The following is an 18,463-nucleotide window of genomic DNA, read 5'->3' as shown; positions in this document are numbered from 1 at the left end:
TTTCGTGTTCAATTAATAATATCAAAAAAAAAATCCAAGCGTCTTCACAAAAGGAAAAGCCCCTTTCTTTGTCTACACTCAACAATGTTGATGTTTTTAAAAATAGCCTAATCAATTAGGGGGGCGGAAAATTCATTAATAGAATATTTAAGCAAGCAAGCAGCCAGTCAGCGCTCGCGAACGTATAACAACAACAAGAAAAAGCAGTTTTCCGCTGGGGAAAACATTCGTTTTTCCACTCACAATACGGCCGGGAAGTAGACCTTTTCAACTTTAATCAGCCAGATACATTAATTTTTCATGACGTACACCTCATTGTAGTGGACTAATGAAACTTCAAGTCTAAGCGGGTGGTGGTTTTTTTTACACCTTCACAGCGAAATTCAACACCTTTTTGAATTAGAGAAATACATTTTTTAGCGTGGCAGAAACAACTGCGATTATTTTTATTATAGTTCTGGCATAATACACTCGTTGTATATAATATATACAGTGGAACTTGGTTATTATTACGATCACGGAAATAGCGAGATCTCGGATGTAATGAAGATACATTCGTTGACATTTTAGTTCATGATTTTCTCCATATATTTATTCACTTTTATTATGAGCTACTTCTCGGTTATACCGATCAAAACTGTAAATGTGTCGATCATTTAAAAACATTTTCGACCCGAAGCAATAAAATCCAACCGGGCAGTTAACTAGACCGATACCGCCGGGATCGGATTACGTTTATGACACTAGTTAAGTGTCTAAGTACCTAATTGGTGTTTTTGCCGACAACATTGAAAAAGTATCCTCACATATGGTTGAAATTACCTACTAACGCCGGCGGCTCAGCACTCCATTACAATAAACAACTTCTTTTGTAGTTTATGAATGCCATACTTGTTTCGGGGATTTTTACGATGGTTTTCAGATTGCTTATGTTCTATGCTTAAATAGAACGTGGCGCGAAAATGTTATAATATAACGATATAACTAGGAAATTCAGTCGGTCCCATCTTCCTCGTAATAACCAAGTTCGACTGTGTATATAATAATATATTGGTGGGTTTACAGCACGTAATAGAATATTCTTTAATTTAAAATATGGTATCGCCTACTGTATTCTTTGCAGGGCTAGAAATATAACTGGAACCCAACCATAAGATCCCATTAATTAAGTTAGAACCAGAACGGGAACTTTTCATTCCGAAACTTTAGAACCCTATCGGTGGCTCTATCGTTCTATTATTTTATTATTTACTAATGCCGAAACCAGTTCAAAAAATAAAAATTGATATATTATTATTATTATTATTATTATTATACATTCAGGTGTAAACTTAAAATAAAAAAGTTTTTTTACTGACCTGGTTCACTAGGTGGGTAGTGGTGGCATGCGGTGACTTCTTGTGGGTATGCTATCGACAAAATACATAATATAATAGCCATTAATTTTTACATCCAATATATTAGAGTTTTTCAAACAAACTTAGTTTTGACAGACAGGCAGTGCAAGTATGAAGTAGTATAAATAGTGAGTGGTATTGCAAAGGGGTTGTCCTAAGATATTCTAAAAACATTAACGTAATATTGCTAAATCGGTACTACAGAAGTAGTTAAGTATAATATACAATAGAATTGTACAATAAATGCTTAATATTACTACATGGTAACTACATGGTATTTATGGGGATGCTTCTCATGTACAGCATATTATATATGGACTGCATGTCACTGGTAAGTAAGTATACCTAGGTATGAATATGAGTTTTTGTTTAATAATTGTGTGACTGATTTTTTACTTAATAAAACGAACCATATTCCAAACCGAAACCGAACCATTAAATAAATTGAGGATTCTACAATAGTATAGATTTTTTGTTAAGTGGGTTATTACTATATTGTGTTACCCCTTTACTTTTCTTTTTGACATCTTTTAAGATTTACCTTCGAGTCAGAATTTTATAAAAGTTATAAAGAAAATAGCCCTTTTATATTAAAATCACTACCACCAGTCACACCTTTACATCTCACTTCATGGTATTATCCTCATGGCTGAGAATCGTGACCACTTTTTAATTTTGCCATCCTTTGAGTGACCAAGACTTTTCATCCTTCTCGATCTTCCGCTTCTATCCGGGCAGAATGAATGGTGCCCCCCCATTCAGTTCCGGCGCGCAGATGCTCTTTCTCTGCTTCGCCTTTCCTGGAGGCTACCCAAAACCGCCAGTCTCTCCAGGTTGTCCGGTCCACGATGGACATATTGTCGAGAGCCGTTCCTTTATCTGCAGTCACTGGATGATTGACTGGTTCATCCTGTGCTCTGTCCAAGAAATGTCCTTTACATCATTGAAACGTATTTGTGTCACATTAGTTAACTTAATATTTATCACGGCTATATTGGCGTAAATTGCTAAAAATAAAAAAAATGCACCTTTCAACAAGTGATATTTTAATACTCCACTAAGATTGAAATAAATTATGATTGTACAGACGAATCGAAATATTATTTCAATTGTCAATAAGTAATAACAATTATATTTCTTTTGCTGTCTGTCAAATTAAATAATAATTGAAAAAAACGGAATTGAAATCGTTAAGAGTGGAAGAAAGATTATTCATAAAATTTTTGTTTCCAAACCATTATTCCAGAGTTGTACAGCATAGGTAAATAAAAACCAGTACTGGACGAAGATCTCTATAAGATAATTCTTTAGAATAATCGTTCTAATGCCCAATGTCTTTATATTTGATTGTATATAATAGTAACGACAGTAATAATTCGTTTCGTGCCCGTTGAGATCGGATGGAGATCGGTATTGTATATGATTGTTATTTTGGTTGCTATGGTTTTCTACTCACATATTTTCCGAATATCGCCGGTGTTGCCATCTCTGCTACCACAATTCCTTTTCTATCACTCATGTGCATTGCATTACCACGTTTCTTTCATTTTAAATATTTTCTACCTCTTGACTAAATTTATTCAACAACAATAATAATTGTCTCTTCCATTTTCATTATACCTATATTTTTAGTTAACTCTAACTTAGTAAAATGAAAAATTAACAACACATGTATTCGAAAACGCAACCTTGTGAATAAACGCCAAGCATTCTAGCCTTTACTATATGGCAGGAAATTTACGCGACAAACCGGCGGTCAGGAAATCACTCGTAGCTGACTGTCAACACTGAATTGTTGCATTGCTAATAATATACACACAATGTGAAAATAGCTATACAAAAAACTACAATACATTTCCGGCCCTCAAAAACTTTTGCACAAAAATAAATAATTGTATTGTTGTTTAATTTAATAAAACGCTTTTTTTGTAGTACTTATACCACTTTTAATCAATAAATTAGGACCGGCTTCGTCCACCTCATACATACAATGCAGTTCCTCCATGAATTGACAGTTAACAAAATAAAAGAAAATAAATAATTGTATTAATGTATATCGACTTTATTCTAAGTACCTATGCTTTAGTCTTAAAACAACAAAGTTTTGTCGTACCCGTGTTAATTAAAGTTAATTCATACCCCCTCGTACCACCAGAAAAAAACCCTTAGTAAATGTATCAATATATTTTTCTACTGGCAGTAATCAGAGCTTTTAAACACGTAAGGGTCTATTCGTTAATTTCCAGTCTAAATATAGCCTCGTTGAACTTTTACGGAATTATCGCTCACTTTCCGGAAGAGCAAAGAAATTTTGTTCGAACGATTGAAGACTTAAGTATTTATAAATTGCTTTTTTACAAATATATTCTCGTTAAAAATATTTCTCAAATAATTATTATAATCATTATTACCCATTTTATTAAACGATACATGTTGTGTCTTAGTACTAGGTTTTATAGCAACCTGCAACTAAATTAAATAAATATAATATAATTATATATTCGATTGCATTTTTTTTACTTTATGTCTTTATATGTATGTATATGTTACGCCGAATGTGCGAAATTGACTATTACATGAAATGGGCAAAATTTTGCCTAATTCATGTAATACATAGTCAAGCCCGTTGCCTTATTCTTGAATTAGGTAAATTATCTACCGAGTGCGTGAATTCATCAGGGTATGGAATTCTTAAACTGTCAACATGACAGTAGAAAAAGTAAATTCAATTCGGATGGTTTTATTAGTTATAATTGGACATAATATAATATTATTATTATTAGGTTAGGTTAGGTTAGGTTTTGTAATTCTGAATTCAACTGAATGTCCATTTGAAGGTTAGCTAACAAGTGTCAACAAACTATCAAATCATACTATCACAAACAAACAATCGACCATTGCCTGATACCCAAGCAATCGCGAAAATACATTTTAAGAAAATCCTTCCGTTATCATATTATAGTTCTAGATTTTTTGCCCGTAGTAAATGGATATGAACGTCATTGTAGTTATTGGTTGGTATATTTTATATAATCAATGACATTTGACACATTTGGTTAGGTTAGGTTAGGTTGCAAAAAACACCACCGGAGCGCGACCATCTATTTTGACCAATGCATGAGCATTTGACTCATTTGGTTTAGTTGCAAAAAACACCACCATAGCACTACTATCTAATTTGCCCATTGCATGAACTAGGAAGAAAAATTACTGCCGAATTCACGCACTCGGCAGATATTTTGCATAATTCATGAATAAGGCAACGGGCTTGCATTTTTTATGATTTAAGCAAAATTTTGCCCATTTCATATAATAGTCAATTTCGCACATACGGCGTAACATATATAATAAGTCAGTATCTTAACTGTCAATGGCTTTTTAGAAGAAAGATCTCCAGTGAATTTATATTTGTTTAACTTTTAAAATGTGCATATTATATTATTAATCCCGGTTTAACATATTCTGACATCGTAATCGAACATATTATTATCAATTCAATGAATAAAGACATTTCTTGACATAGAAAATTAGCACTCTAGTTTCTTAGTAGGTATGTAAGTACCTACATAAAGGTAGTTTTTTTGAAAACTTGTTTTCATTTTATATATTATACCATCGCAATAACACACATTATCAGTATGTAACATAGATATTGGTAAAAGGAAAAGCTTTCATGGTAAACTTATTCATTAAAGTCACGTTATAGAGAGTTCCTTGACAACCCTTATGTACTTATACTAAAATGATACTGATTTTATAACTAATGTTCTTCTCATATGTAATATTTAACATTAAGCACTTTACAGTGTCTTTCTTATGAGTCAATACTTCATGAGCACAGTAAAGTTAAAAAGATTTTGATCATACGGTATGTATTTAATTAATATGTTTATATTCTTAAATTCTTTTGTTAAATAATTGTATTATTAATTTTTAGTAACAATATATATTTTATCACCTAAAGATTGCCATCTAAATGGACAATTATGATAGCTATTAATTAACTATATTGATTAAATACCAATAATATAATTAAATGTATAATGAGCACTGAAGTAGCTAGAAGTAGTTGGTAGAGACGCCTTCTATGTCGTCGTGGATTCGGAAATGGGTGTTTGCCACTTGCTCAACATATTAGGTTCATACTCTGACTCAAACATAAATTGAAAAATAATATGAGTAGGTATTTACCAAACCCAGGATAAGTAGGGTCCCACGACGTTATAGGCCGACACTTAAGCCGCTCGGCCATCGTGAGGTTTACTTGCTGTTATGTGTACCTATAATAGGTGTAGTGAATTTAAAACAACAATAATACGTCATAATATAGTTTATATACTATCTGGTATTATCACCACTCAAAAATTTATATATTATTCGTATTGGCGCCGTAGATATTATTAATACATCACAGTAAATGATTAAAATGTATAGGATATTGTATTTCTATTCCCTTATTCGTAAACGTTTGATGTAGCATTAATTCAACATTTCTATCATTCGTATTTTTACGATAATATGCCTTGTAGACATTTCCAGTGGCGTCCGTGAAACCGCTCAAACGTCGGATGTACACAGGACGACGCGTGTTCGCTACGTTTTGTTATTAATTCAGAACGGTACTCCTTAATGTATAATCGATCGCCGGGGGCGGGGGCGGCGCGTGTTTGACTGGGTGGAGGGCGGGGGGCGAAGGGACACCGCTAGGGGAGCAGAAACCCCGAGGGGGGCGCAAGGGATGCTCTCGTGTGCAACCCCCAGCCCAACTTTACTGCAGGAGAGGGTTCGGAAAATAATCCCCGAATTCGTAAACTTTTACAATAAATTCTGTACCATCGACCGAATACCGATTGCTGGCCTTGTAAAAGATAGTCACCTATCTATGATATATGATATATCATGAAAATGTACTCAAACTATGCATTGCATATTCAATATAATGCAATATTCAATAGACAACTAGATACATCACAACATTCACATCTTTTATTCAACAAAAACTGCAAATGGAATGTATTTTTTTGTCTATATAATATATATTGTATAATGTTTTGCGTCTTCCTCGTCGGCTGAGGATTGTGAAATGACACTATCGTCACTGTGTAGGTATGATATATTATGAAACTTGTTACCAAATGAAATAAAATAGGAACTATGTGTCAAATATTCCTAAAAAGTTATTCAATAAAAACGTCGATTGATTAATGAAAAAATGATTATTTTTTAAGTTAAAAAAATAATCATTACCGTTAAATTATAGTAAATAATTACTTTACGTAAGTATTAATGGTGATTTGAGAAAATCACTACGTACGGCATTGGCAAATTACCTAAAACAAAAACTAAGTGTCACCTGAATTCGTCTGTGGAAGGACTACGAGACATTTATTTTGCTAACCGGCCAAAACAGAACACGAAGAAACAGAACGGTGACAAAACAGAACATGAAAAATTAGAACAGTGGATACATACACATATTCCTGCACTATTATGTGAAATAAATTGTCGCTGAAAAAATGGATAATAAACCTAGTTTCATCATTATCAGCCTGTTTCAATTCACTTCCAGATGAATGCCTCCCACAGAACTCCCCGATGCCACCTTAAGGTATCTTCACACATATCGCTTCCTTTTCCTTCGCCGCACGTAATTCCACATAACCTTATATTTTGTCATTCCATTATAACTTGGAGTGGCCTTTCGGTTGTCTTATGTATATTATGTAGTGCTACTTAGGCTTTGCTAGTAGTCCGTGCTTAATTGTGTCGTATTCATAATATTTTTTCTACACTTTAAATATTAATAATTCAATAATGCTGAATAGATTCTAACACACAAAATTTAATAATGTATCATTTTTTTTTTATTTAAAATATATAACGAGGAGTGTCAGAAACATGTTTGTAGTCAAAAACCTTTGAGTAGGATTTTCACACGTTTTATTCTTGGGTCCGTAGCGTAATTGGATAAGCCAAAAAACAAAAGACGTATTTTAAAATCTCACTCCATCCATAATTTTATAATATAATATAAAGTTTTTTTCTTAGTTATGTACGTACCTATAACTTTAAAATGGCTTTCTTTCAAGCAAGAATTTTTAATGACAAGTCAGGTTATATTGAAATTTTTAACCTCGCTGTTTATTTTATAAACTAAATTATAATTTTACTTGGCGTTATTATATTTATTTGTTTAACTTGTGTTTCACTTTATTAAGTGTTTATGAATAGCCTTAACTACGTCGAAATGTGTTATTTTAAATAATCTACATAGCAAGAACAGTTTTATCAAAAGCGAAAATAATTACTTTTGCAAATTTTAAACAGTATACACAGACTACGGGGAGCAAGTCAAAATTTAAATTAAATTCCTCTAAATTTTCGTTGTCAAACAACCCTTTTAATGGGCGAACACTTCTGACCGTGAAATGTAAACATTCTTTCAATTAGCCCTTAAATATAGGGCATCTCATTTAGGAGATTTGCCCAACCCCTCTCGGCCCAACCCAGCTCTTCCGTTCGACAGATTGGAATGTTTTAATAGGCGTTTAACCAGATAATGCGCTGGACCTTCCTTTATAGTCAAAACGATTTGCAATAGAACTGCAACTTTTTTTTACACCGCCATATCAGCGTTGATTGAATATTGATTGGGACCAATACTCAAAAAATAAAACACAGTATGGAGCAAACCATAAGAGGCATAGCGGAATAGGCACATTAAAATAAGGAAGCTCTTATCCAACAAATATATTTTATTTTTCAGTATTGCCACAATACTAAAACTCGATTAAATGTAATTAAAAAATATTTCGAATTTTAATTTTTAGACAAATTATGATGTTTAAATTAAATATAATATATGGACAGCGACGGTTTTCTTTGACGCAGACAATGCAATCGATTCGACAGAAGATTTGAAAGGGGGCTTCAAAACATTTCATATCAGTCATACATTTATTAAATCATGTCAAAATATTTAAAATTATGCGTATTTCTTACAAATTGAATTTACCCAAAACATTTTTAAAAAACCATCCAACAAACACCAAAAGTACATAAGTGTACCACTAATATTATTATCTGTCATTGGGTGCCGGACGAAATCCCGAATGCTGAAATCCCGAATGGCCGAAATCCCGAAAGCCAAAATACCGAATACCGAAATCTCGAACGCTGAAATCCCGAATGGCCGGAATCCCGAAGGCCGAAATCCCGAAAAATAAAAAAATACAAACACCAATAATTGCGCAATTCGAGATTGCGCAATCATTGGTGTTTGCCAGAGAGACAAAAACCCATTTTTATGGAAATATAAAAAATACAAACATCAATAATTGCGCAATCGTCGTGAATTGCGCAATTTTTATAAGAGAGACAAAATCCATTTGTTCTACAAAATTGTCTCTGTTGAAAAGAAAATTGCGCAATTATTGATGTTTTTATTTTTTATTTTTCGTCTTTTATATTTTCAGAAAAAATGTGTTTATTCTCTCTTGTAAAAATTGCGCAATTCAAGATTGCGCAATTGTTGGTGTTTGTATTTTTTTATTTTTCGGGATTTCGGCCTTCGGGATTCCGGCCATTCGGGATTTCAGCGTTCGGGATTTCGGTATTCGGGATTTCGGCTTTCGGGATTTAGGTTTTCGGGATTTCGGCCATTCGGGATTTCAGCATTCGGGATTTCGGCCTTCGGGATTTCGACCCAAACCCCTGTCATTACTGATTTCTTCAATAATAATTGGATAAGGAAGAGATACGATGTTATTTTTACTAGGTATAGGTACATTGATAGTTGAAATCAATGATTTTTATTTTATTTTTTAAGTCCCTAAACCCACCACTGTGTGTTTGTGCCATTGATATAGTTTGTGCACTAAAAAATGAAGTATTTAACAATCACTCTAAAACCTTCCAGAGAATGTACAGATTTTACTACATTTAATTTAATGAACATAAAACAATATTATTTATTAATATAATAAGGTTAAAGCATTTATTTTTTTAAATGAGTAAGTATAAAATTCAAATACTCATTACTGTTTGTGAACAGAGATTTTTTTTGTAATATAATATTATGTTTAACCTATGTTAATATCATTGATATATTTTATTTTTAAATTATTAATATACAATGGAGTGTCCTATTGAACGAAACCAGTTTTAATCATCGTTACAATTTTTGGTAGCTACTTAGGTATTATATTATGTAGGTGTATGCATTTTATGTTCATTGATACAACGTTTTTCCACCAAGAATAATGATAGTAAGTCGATGTATCACGTTATTCCATTACTAGTATTATCCCCTGTAATCTGATAAGGTAATTTCCTCACAAATAAGTGCACGTAGGTAGGTTCTGAAGATGATTAATATGAAAGTATTCAAAAATAAAAAAAATAATCAGGAGTCTCGAGACAAACTTGCTAGACGTATGAGTGTTTGTTTACACCGCAAAAAATGCTTATTTTTCCAACGGCTTATGTCCACCATTCTTCGGGATTGCCCCTTTTTAAAAAATCTCAACCGTTCTTGCGTTTTCAATTCACCTTTATTTTTTATATGCTGTTTTTGGCATTTTTTCTTTCTTCATTTTACGGGCAGCGAACGTAAAATATTCAATGGAAATGTGCGGCTCTAATGAGAATCCTCATTTTTTGTGTTAAAAAAACCAAAGAGTAGTGACTGTTTCACGGAAGGATTCCGGTAAAGAATATTATTTAATCTAATAGAAAAACAAAATTGTTTCAGAGCTCAAAAAAATGTTATATTATAATTTTAAAATATTTTTTTTTTTGTTTTTTTTTAATATGCTAAATTTTTATATAATTCTTGAGTCTTTGTCGAAATCATTATGTGAATCTGACTCAACTGGGTGTGTGATTGGGACTACTCACTCCACGGCCTGTTTACTGTTTATTTTTGCCTGTTTGTTTTTTATTTGGGTTTTTTGTTCGAATCCCGCCGAGGCTGTGAAATTTTAATATCAATTTTTACCCGGGCCCTGTTTTTTTATGCCCTAGCAATTTCGTTTAAGGTCGTATGCATGTTTATGCCAAAAGGGTCTATTTGCGAGCGGTTTTTATTAAGGTTCCCCAAAAAACGTATCAGTGATACGGCGAACAAGGACCCATGTGTACGGTTCAATTAGATTACGAATATTATTACAGCACTGATACTTTAAATATTCAATAACCTAATTTTTTTCATAAATATTCAAATTCGACTGCTCCAAACTAAAATATTCAACTGAGGATTCCTTTACCATAAGACCTTTTCTATTGAAATTTAAAATAATTAGGTAAGGTATTCTTATTTCAAATAATTTATTTGAAAGGAATATTTTTTAAACATATTCAGCAATAATTACAAGATAAAAAGAACTTTTTATATAAGTACCACGATTTTAAATGTTCTGTTAAATCATATAAACTTGACAATTCTATGTATTAAATAAAACTTTTTATTGTATTTGATAGAAATACTGAATAAATATTATATAATACAGAAATGTCATTTTGACATTTCGTATTGATTTCCATAGTAACGCACGTACGTATTAATAATTTAGTTGCTAGGACCCACTTAGCAACAAATAATAGTGAGTGGTAAATATTACTTTTAACGATTTTTTTCCGAAACATACAAAACAGAATTAACTGAAAATGAATTCAATTCTGCTTAAAGATGGCCAAAAGTATTAAAAGAATGCATTGTCGTCGTGTTCTGATATATTCTAAAAGTTTAAAATGTCTAGCTGGTCGGGAAGTTAGTTAAAAAATTTGTACTGCACAAGAAAAAATCTGTACCGGACAAACAAAAATAAAAACGTGGTAAAAATCATATCAGTGCTACAACAGCGCCCAAATGAGAACCACTTGTCGGTGCGACAGGTACCAGTTACACAGACGGTTTGGGCATGACAATTTTCATACTGGAAAATGTGGTTCTGATAGGAAGCATACACACGGGAGGAAATGCTTAATGCGGACCACAATCAGCGTTTACAATAAATTTCTAAAAAAATAAACCGAAAACTCATGTTGACTTACTTCATTACATTTTATGGTACTGCAGCCTGTGTAGACCGGAACTACTCCATTCTAACCAGTCTTCTGCTGAAATTATCCACTTCTTTTACCAGTCAAATCTTTTACCAGTCAAAGTGTTTGTTTCTATACGCCACCGAGAGTCACCGAACTCGCTTTGGCGTGGTTTTTTTTAATACGGCCGCGAGCTAGATCCTAGAGTACGACAATTACATGTGTATTAGAATTGAGATGCGGCTATTTTGAAAATTTATCACGAGCTGTCAAAAGATTGTTGAGTGGCAGAGCAACATATTTTTAAATACGTCATTCTTGATTCTAATCGGATGCATCTGGAATCAAGTAAGACACAGTTCCGTATGTTTCCAATTATTATTGTAGACAACCGCCATATATACGGACTTACACCGAGTGCTATCCGTGTTATTTTGGTTCAAGAAAAATAGCGCAAAAGTGTTACCGTGTTAACTAGTTAGAATAGCCCTACTGGTGCACTAAACGCAAGATATTTCGTTAGCGCATAATCACCCATACGTGTCACGCAGTCAGCCCATTGCATACATTACATTTTGATCAATATCACGACACTCAAATTTGAAAAAGTTTGTGGACCTCGGGTTTGTAATAACATCACCAGATTCCATAATCGCAGATGGGGCAAAAGATTACACGGTCAAACACCTGTATCTCGTTATCAGCATATAAATTTTAATAATATATAAACGCCTATTTTTTTAATTGCCTGAAAATGATTTCTTACAAAATAATCTCATACAAAATGTGGTTGCATTTTTTTATCGCTGCACATAGTAATTGTTTATTTATAATATGAATGTTATTGCATGCGCGACCGTAGAATGCAAACGAAGTTTCACTGTTACTATAACATAATATATCTTCAATAAATTCACTTTTAATGTCTTAAAATCATACTTTATACCGAAAACTATTTTCATCACATGTAAACTTAAAATTTTATTCGGTTAATTTATTACCGCGATATTATATTTTTTCTGTCCATATTATTTATTTCACACCTGTGACAAAATTATGGTACACAGTTTATTTTTCAATACCTCCCTACCTACGTAGCTTGGTATGTCGTACTCGTAAGTGTGTTATTTTATGGTACCTGCCGTTAAAGGTTATTATTTTCTATTTCGTGAAACTTTTACTACAATTAAACGAAAGCATTAAAATTTGAAATAAATTTATTTTATCAATCATGTTTGCCTGTAGGTTGGTAGTGAAATTTCCAACACATATTTCTAGCTCAAAAACTTTAAATTAGACATATTTTAATGCAACAACAATAGATTATATTAAAATGTAGCGGTGTCAGCGCTCGAAATGGTCCAGAGCGCATAGGAACGCAACTCTGGTTCGTGAAATCCCCGAAATTATCACTCCGTCCCATGAAACAATTAAATATTGCGTCCTGATTTGTGAATTATTAAAAATTAATTAAAACCTTTTTTTCCCTTTTGACCGTGTTTGATCCTAATAGGATCATATTATATGGGCCTTCACAGAGTGGAGGTTTGTATTAATAAATTTTTATTTTTAGGAGAAATGAATGTTGGCCATTTGCTCAACCTATTAGGTCCATACCAAACCCCAAACACAAATTGTGAAAGTGACCCCAAACACAAGTGACACCAAACACAAATTGAAAATCAATTTGTGTATTTTCCAGACCCAGGATTCGATCCTGGGACCCATGACTTTATAAGCCGACGCTTAAGCCGCTCGGCCATCGTGGGCGTCAATTAATTTCATTTACCTTATAATTATATACATATTTACAGTTTAATACGAAACTTGTCGGACTCATGGTAAAAAAAAATATTTATGACGTGTCGTAGCCATCCTTTTTCCCCTGCGGCGCTGACAGCATTTGCATTCCACAAATTTAAAGACTTTTATTCCATAATATGACCGTTTGAACTAGATTGTTATACGACGAAAAAATCTAAACATATTTATGTAATATAATATACCTACATAAAATTGATAAATATTAATATTATCTATAAATTATCGAACGCTCCGGTCTTGTCAGTGGTGTCAGATGCTCCATACACGAAAATCTTTTAAAAATAATATATATATTTTTTAGTAAATCCGCAAATAAATTCCTCGTAGATAGATGTTCATTTGATTCTATCAATAATTACCAAACTATCATCACAAATAATAATCAACATTATATTTCTACAACGGTAAAGAAGGTTCATATCACAATAGTTTATATAATCTGAGACCGTAATCGCACCTATCGATTCAGTGAGCAAAGATTTACCTCACCTTAGGCTTAGAAGCTTTTAACTTTTGGATTTATTAGTCCTCCATAATATAGGCACGTGTCTGGGAATTTGAACGAAAACACCTGTAAGAAAAATTGACCAAAACCATCAGGTAGGTTCACAAATGCCATAAAACATTCAAGCCGAACTGAACTTTCATAGCTCAGAACTTGGTTGAAGTTTTTACATATTATACGAATTAAAAAAAAATAAGTAGAATTTATTTGAGATATTTATTTGAAGACAATAATGTTTCAATTTTTTAAATTAAACGTTACATTAACGTAAATATTTGATAAATTATGTACTTAGTTACATTAAAAATAATATATTTATTCCACATTATTTAGTGAGCATTGCAGATTATTTATGTTGACAATTTACATGAAAAAAGTAATTAAGAAGTATTAAACGACATAATAAGATGATTACGAACAGACCCTAATATAATATGAATTCATAAAACAACGTCATCCTAAACTAATCTCATAGAAGAGGAATATACAAATAATCAAAGCAATTTTGTTGAACACAGATATTGCCCTCCGAACTGGTATTATAATTATATAAAGGTAGTTCTGCACCTTGGGAGAAGAAACAATTATTGATGCTCCCGATTTTCACAATGGCTATCAGGCATACACAGATCTCTACTACCGAAAATGGGAGAGTTTTCATTAATTCCGCGTATATTATTATGTCGGAAAAGATACGCAAATGTGTCCTAACCTTTGGATTACAGTATGTAAGCATACATAAGAGAAAAGCAGTCGGATAAAATCACGGATAGTATCCACATAAATTCATTTGAATTCTACTGTAACGCCGTAGTGAGTTAGAGTACTTAGATTTTGATTCCCCCCTATGATAAAAAAACTAATCTAACAGGTGTAGGTATAATAATATTATTTGCAATTTCTGCCTTAATTTGCTGTCTTTTAGCAACACATGATCGGCTTACTCTCACGTGACTGATTTTAACATTGTTGAATGGATAGTTGACCATTTATTTTTTTCTGTAAAATCTAAATCGATATTATTCATAAAATCAATTTATCATTTTGTGAGAAATACGTATATTTTGTTTTAGATTTTTGTGTAGGTAGTTTAATAATTTTAAGAACTGTTTGGAAGCTACCTTTTAAATTGTCTGACTGTCTCAATTACACCATTTGCGTCAAATAAAATGACCGCTGTCCTTTCGTCAATTTTTGACACGAAATTTTACACAACCGTAATTGCGAGCTTTCAGTGTATCATTTATTTATATCAATTTTACTTTAGTTTGAAAGTATTCAATGTTTTGCAAAAAAACGAAAGCTAAAATAAATAAACAATATGAGCCAGTCGTATTTCTTTCAAAACAAGCGTTATTCTAACCCTACAATAAATTCGTTAAGTTTCACAGTCGTAAGTACTGTACATAATTTAATATTCAGCTACTTCCGGAAGCTTTACTACTCTGACGTGGAAGGAAGTTTTATGGGTCGAATATCTTGCGAAAATTCAGACAATGACACAAGGCTACACATACAAACTCTGAATAGTGACAACCTTGCTACAAATTTAATTATCATACTAAAAATACCAACTAATCTTTTCAGCAGGCTGGGGAAGTAATTACCACAAAATTACAACAGCTAGTTTTGACGAATATTCTATAATGTATGATCATATAATAAGAAACTAAAATTATCAAATTCATCCATCACTTACTAATTACTATTCACCGCATATCAAAAAATGTTTAATAAGATACGTACTTCGTTCATAAAATAAATATTATCAAGTATAAGTATTTGTTTTTATAACAAGGGGTGGAGAACAATGTAATCAAAATAATAAACCATTTTTTATTCAACGAATAATTCACAAGATTTTGAGAATGTTACATTCCATATATTGAACATACATAACTAAGTATTTAAGTTATCTATATTCAATATAATATGGAATGTTACATTCTCAAAATCTTGTGAATTATTCGTTGAATAAAAGAAATGGTTTATTAAAAATTGTTAGCAAGTTCAAGTAGACGTTATAACTAAAATATTTGTCGAGAGCCGGGCGTCGGTTAGTAATTAGGGTAATTGAGATTCCTTGATTTAATACACAAAAACTGATAGTCGATAATAAGGCAATTTGGTAAGCATTTCACGTATCACCTAGTAGTTTTAATTGTTGCAATTAGATAGGAGGCTCGTAGCATAATTGGTTAATGCACTGGTGGCGCGATGCCAGTGGATATACGAGTTCAAATCCGTATTTTTATCAAATATGATTTTTTCTAATGGGTATATGTATATCTGAGGTGTTTTCAAGTTATGTATGATCAAAATAAGATGAATTACGAACGAGTAAACTCGAATAGTTTTTAGTAAACATAAATTGGCGACGGCAAGGCTATTTTTGACATCATCGCGAGCAGGAGCGGATTTACCGGAATGCATGCACCGCACTGGTAAGGAGCTTTCAAATTATAAAGAAAAATCTAAAAATAATAAAAAATACATTATGTAAAACTATTTCAATTTCTATTTAAATCTCCGAAAGGGTTCTCATCATTTAATGTAGCAAAGATAATAGATTTTTTTCTCATTCCCAGGCATTCCACATTAACATTTTTTAGTAAGTACATAATTCCAATTTCAAAAGAATGTAATGCTAATGACAATTGTAATTTATTAGTTTTCAAAATATTATTATATTGTAATATTTACCTAAATTTAATTATTAATGAGATTGTACTACATACACAATAATTATTAATGATATTGTATTACGTACTACGTACACAAATACACGCACACAACGCCCACGATGGCACTAGCGGTAAAGTTTTGGCATATAATGTCAGGGGTCCCGAGTATGAACCTCCGGTCTGAAAATTACACACAGTAGGTATGTGTGTTTGGATCCAGAGTAGAGTATAGACTATATTTAGTACATCTATGGTATAGACCTTTTAGGTTGAGCAAGTGGCTTACATGCATTTTTAGTAAAAACAAAACGCTCTCCTCTGTGGAGGCCCATATTAATATGATCGAACATGGTGGTGTAAATGTAAATGTAACACAAACACAATGTAAATGCTATTATTAATAATATGTACTTATTCATATATGAGGGGAAATTGGTGAAGCGAGTTGGGTACTTTGCAGGATAAATTTGCCATTCGATCGGAAGATACCAGAATTATATTAAATTCATAGTTTTATTTTTATTTTTTTAATAAAGTAGATTTTATGTTTGATAGCGAGTGCATCATTCTCATAATGTATATTATTTTATGTCGCGATTGGGCCCCCTGTGAAATATATCGTTGTATAATCATATAATTATATTATTTGTTGTGTTCTTCGTGATTGATTATTCAAGGTTAATAAATGATGGTTTTGAAACATTATTAATGTAGAATTAAAAAAGATACCTTTGTTTCAACACCATTGTAATAGAGTTCCACCACCCATTCAATTAATAAATTATACAATAATTATTGTTTTTTCTTCTTCTTTTCTAGCCGTATCGTCAATGAAACCAAACGTCGACTCAACGAATTGCATTCTCGTCCAAGACGTCAAAGCTGTCACCCACGACCAGATGACGCAAGATTCCCTTTCGACACAATCACCGACAGAAGGTAAAAAAATAGCACATATTATTATATAACACAATAAGAAATATTCATATATTATATGTCATATATATTCATGTTATAAGCTGAACACAATAGCATTCAATTTAAGTACACGAATTCAACCTTTAGCTTGCTATTGTCACTTCAATAATATTGTCATCTGGGAGTCGATATAAAGAAACTTTTGTGATTTTTTCATTCAAAGAGAAATCCCGTTATATGAGAGGAAGCATATGGTTAATGATGTCTTTGAATAAGCCATAAAGTCAAGTTAAACTGCCTGAATTATTGCATCATTTACTCGTATTGTCATCTGTATATTAATAAAATGTAACGGTTGGAAACGTGGATCATTATAACATGTTAATATGATGATACTTAAAATATAGTAATTCTTACTTAACAAGCCGAAACAATTAGGATTATTTTTGCTAAATTAAATTTATCATTAACAATTTATGTTTTCGTTTCACTTCTTATAAACCCATATTTCATGTTTTTTTTGTTGTGTCGCAGAAGCTTTATTGCATTGATACATTCAGTATTGAATATATTATATCTATAGGTATGTATTAAGTCAAAATATTACGTATGTTTGATATACTTTTCCTACTTGGCCCCAACTAATTATCAATGTAATATGAACCTATAAAAAAATACAACGTTTGATTGTTCAAATCACCTTTCTGGCCAATTCAAATTTTGAATTTTTACGACAGATAAAGTTTGCATATTTTGGATTCGATTTTAATTTCTTTTGCTTGACTATCAGAATTATTTGCATTTTGACTTTGATTTTTATGAGTAGATTCAGATATTTTAACATTGAATGCATAATGCAATTATTATTATATCGATCAATGATTGCGACCTCCTGCGATGCTTGTCTATACCGATTTCTGATAAACTTTCTTTTTGATTCATTTTGTTAACATATTGTTGCACTAACATCAGCCTATTTTTTTATTACTTTTTACCGAGATTTAATGGGCAAGTTGAGCAGTGTTGCTGCTCTTATTATGTTGTCAACTTGTGTGTGTACAGTCTTTTATCACCCCATGATACATTTTATT

The 18,463-nt window shown here is 32.0% G+C and overlaps 1 protein-coding gene across 1 annotated transcript in view; it reads left to right on the top strand.

Annotated features, from left to right (window-relative positions):
* The window catches only part of Ten-a (Teneurin-a transmembrane protein), a 105,615-nt gene that overhangs the window by 6,071 nt on the left and 81,081 nt on the right, over nucleotides 1-18,463 (top strand). The window contains 1 exon segment of the mRNA XM_085958669.1: nucleotides 17,274-17,393. Within this exon segment, the coding sequence (XP_085814795.1) occupies nucleotides 17,274-17,393 (120 nt within the window).

This window comes from Rhyacophila brunnea, unplaced genomic scaffold, assembly GCF_057557595.1.
Source record: "Rhyacophila brunnea isolate RB1 unplaced genomic scaffold, BYU_Rbru_1.0 scaffold_8, whole genome shotgun sequence".
NCBI lineage: Eukaryota > Metazoa > Arthropoda > Insecta > Trichoptera > Rhyacophilidae > Rhyacophila > Rhyacophila brunnea.
This window is presented reverse-complemented; position numbering and strand designations above follow the sequence as displayed.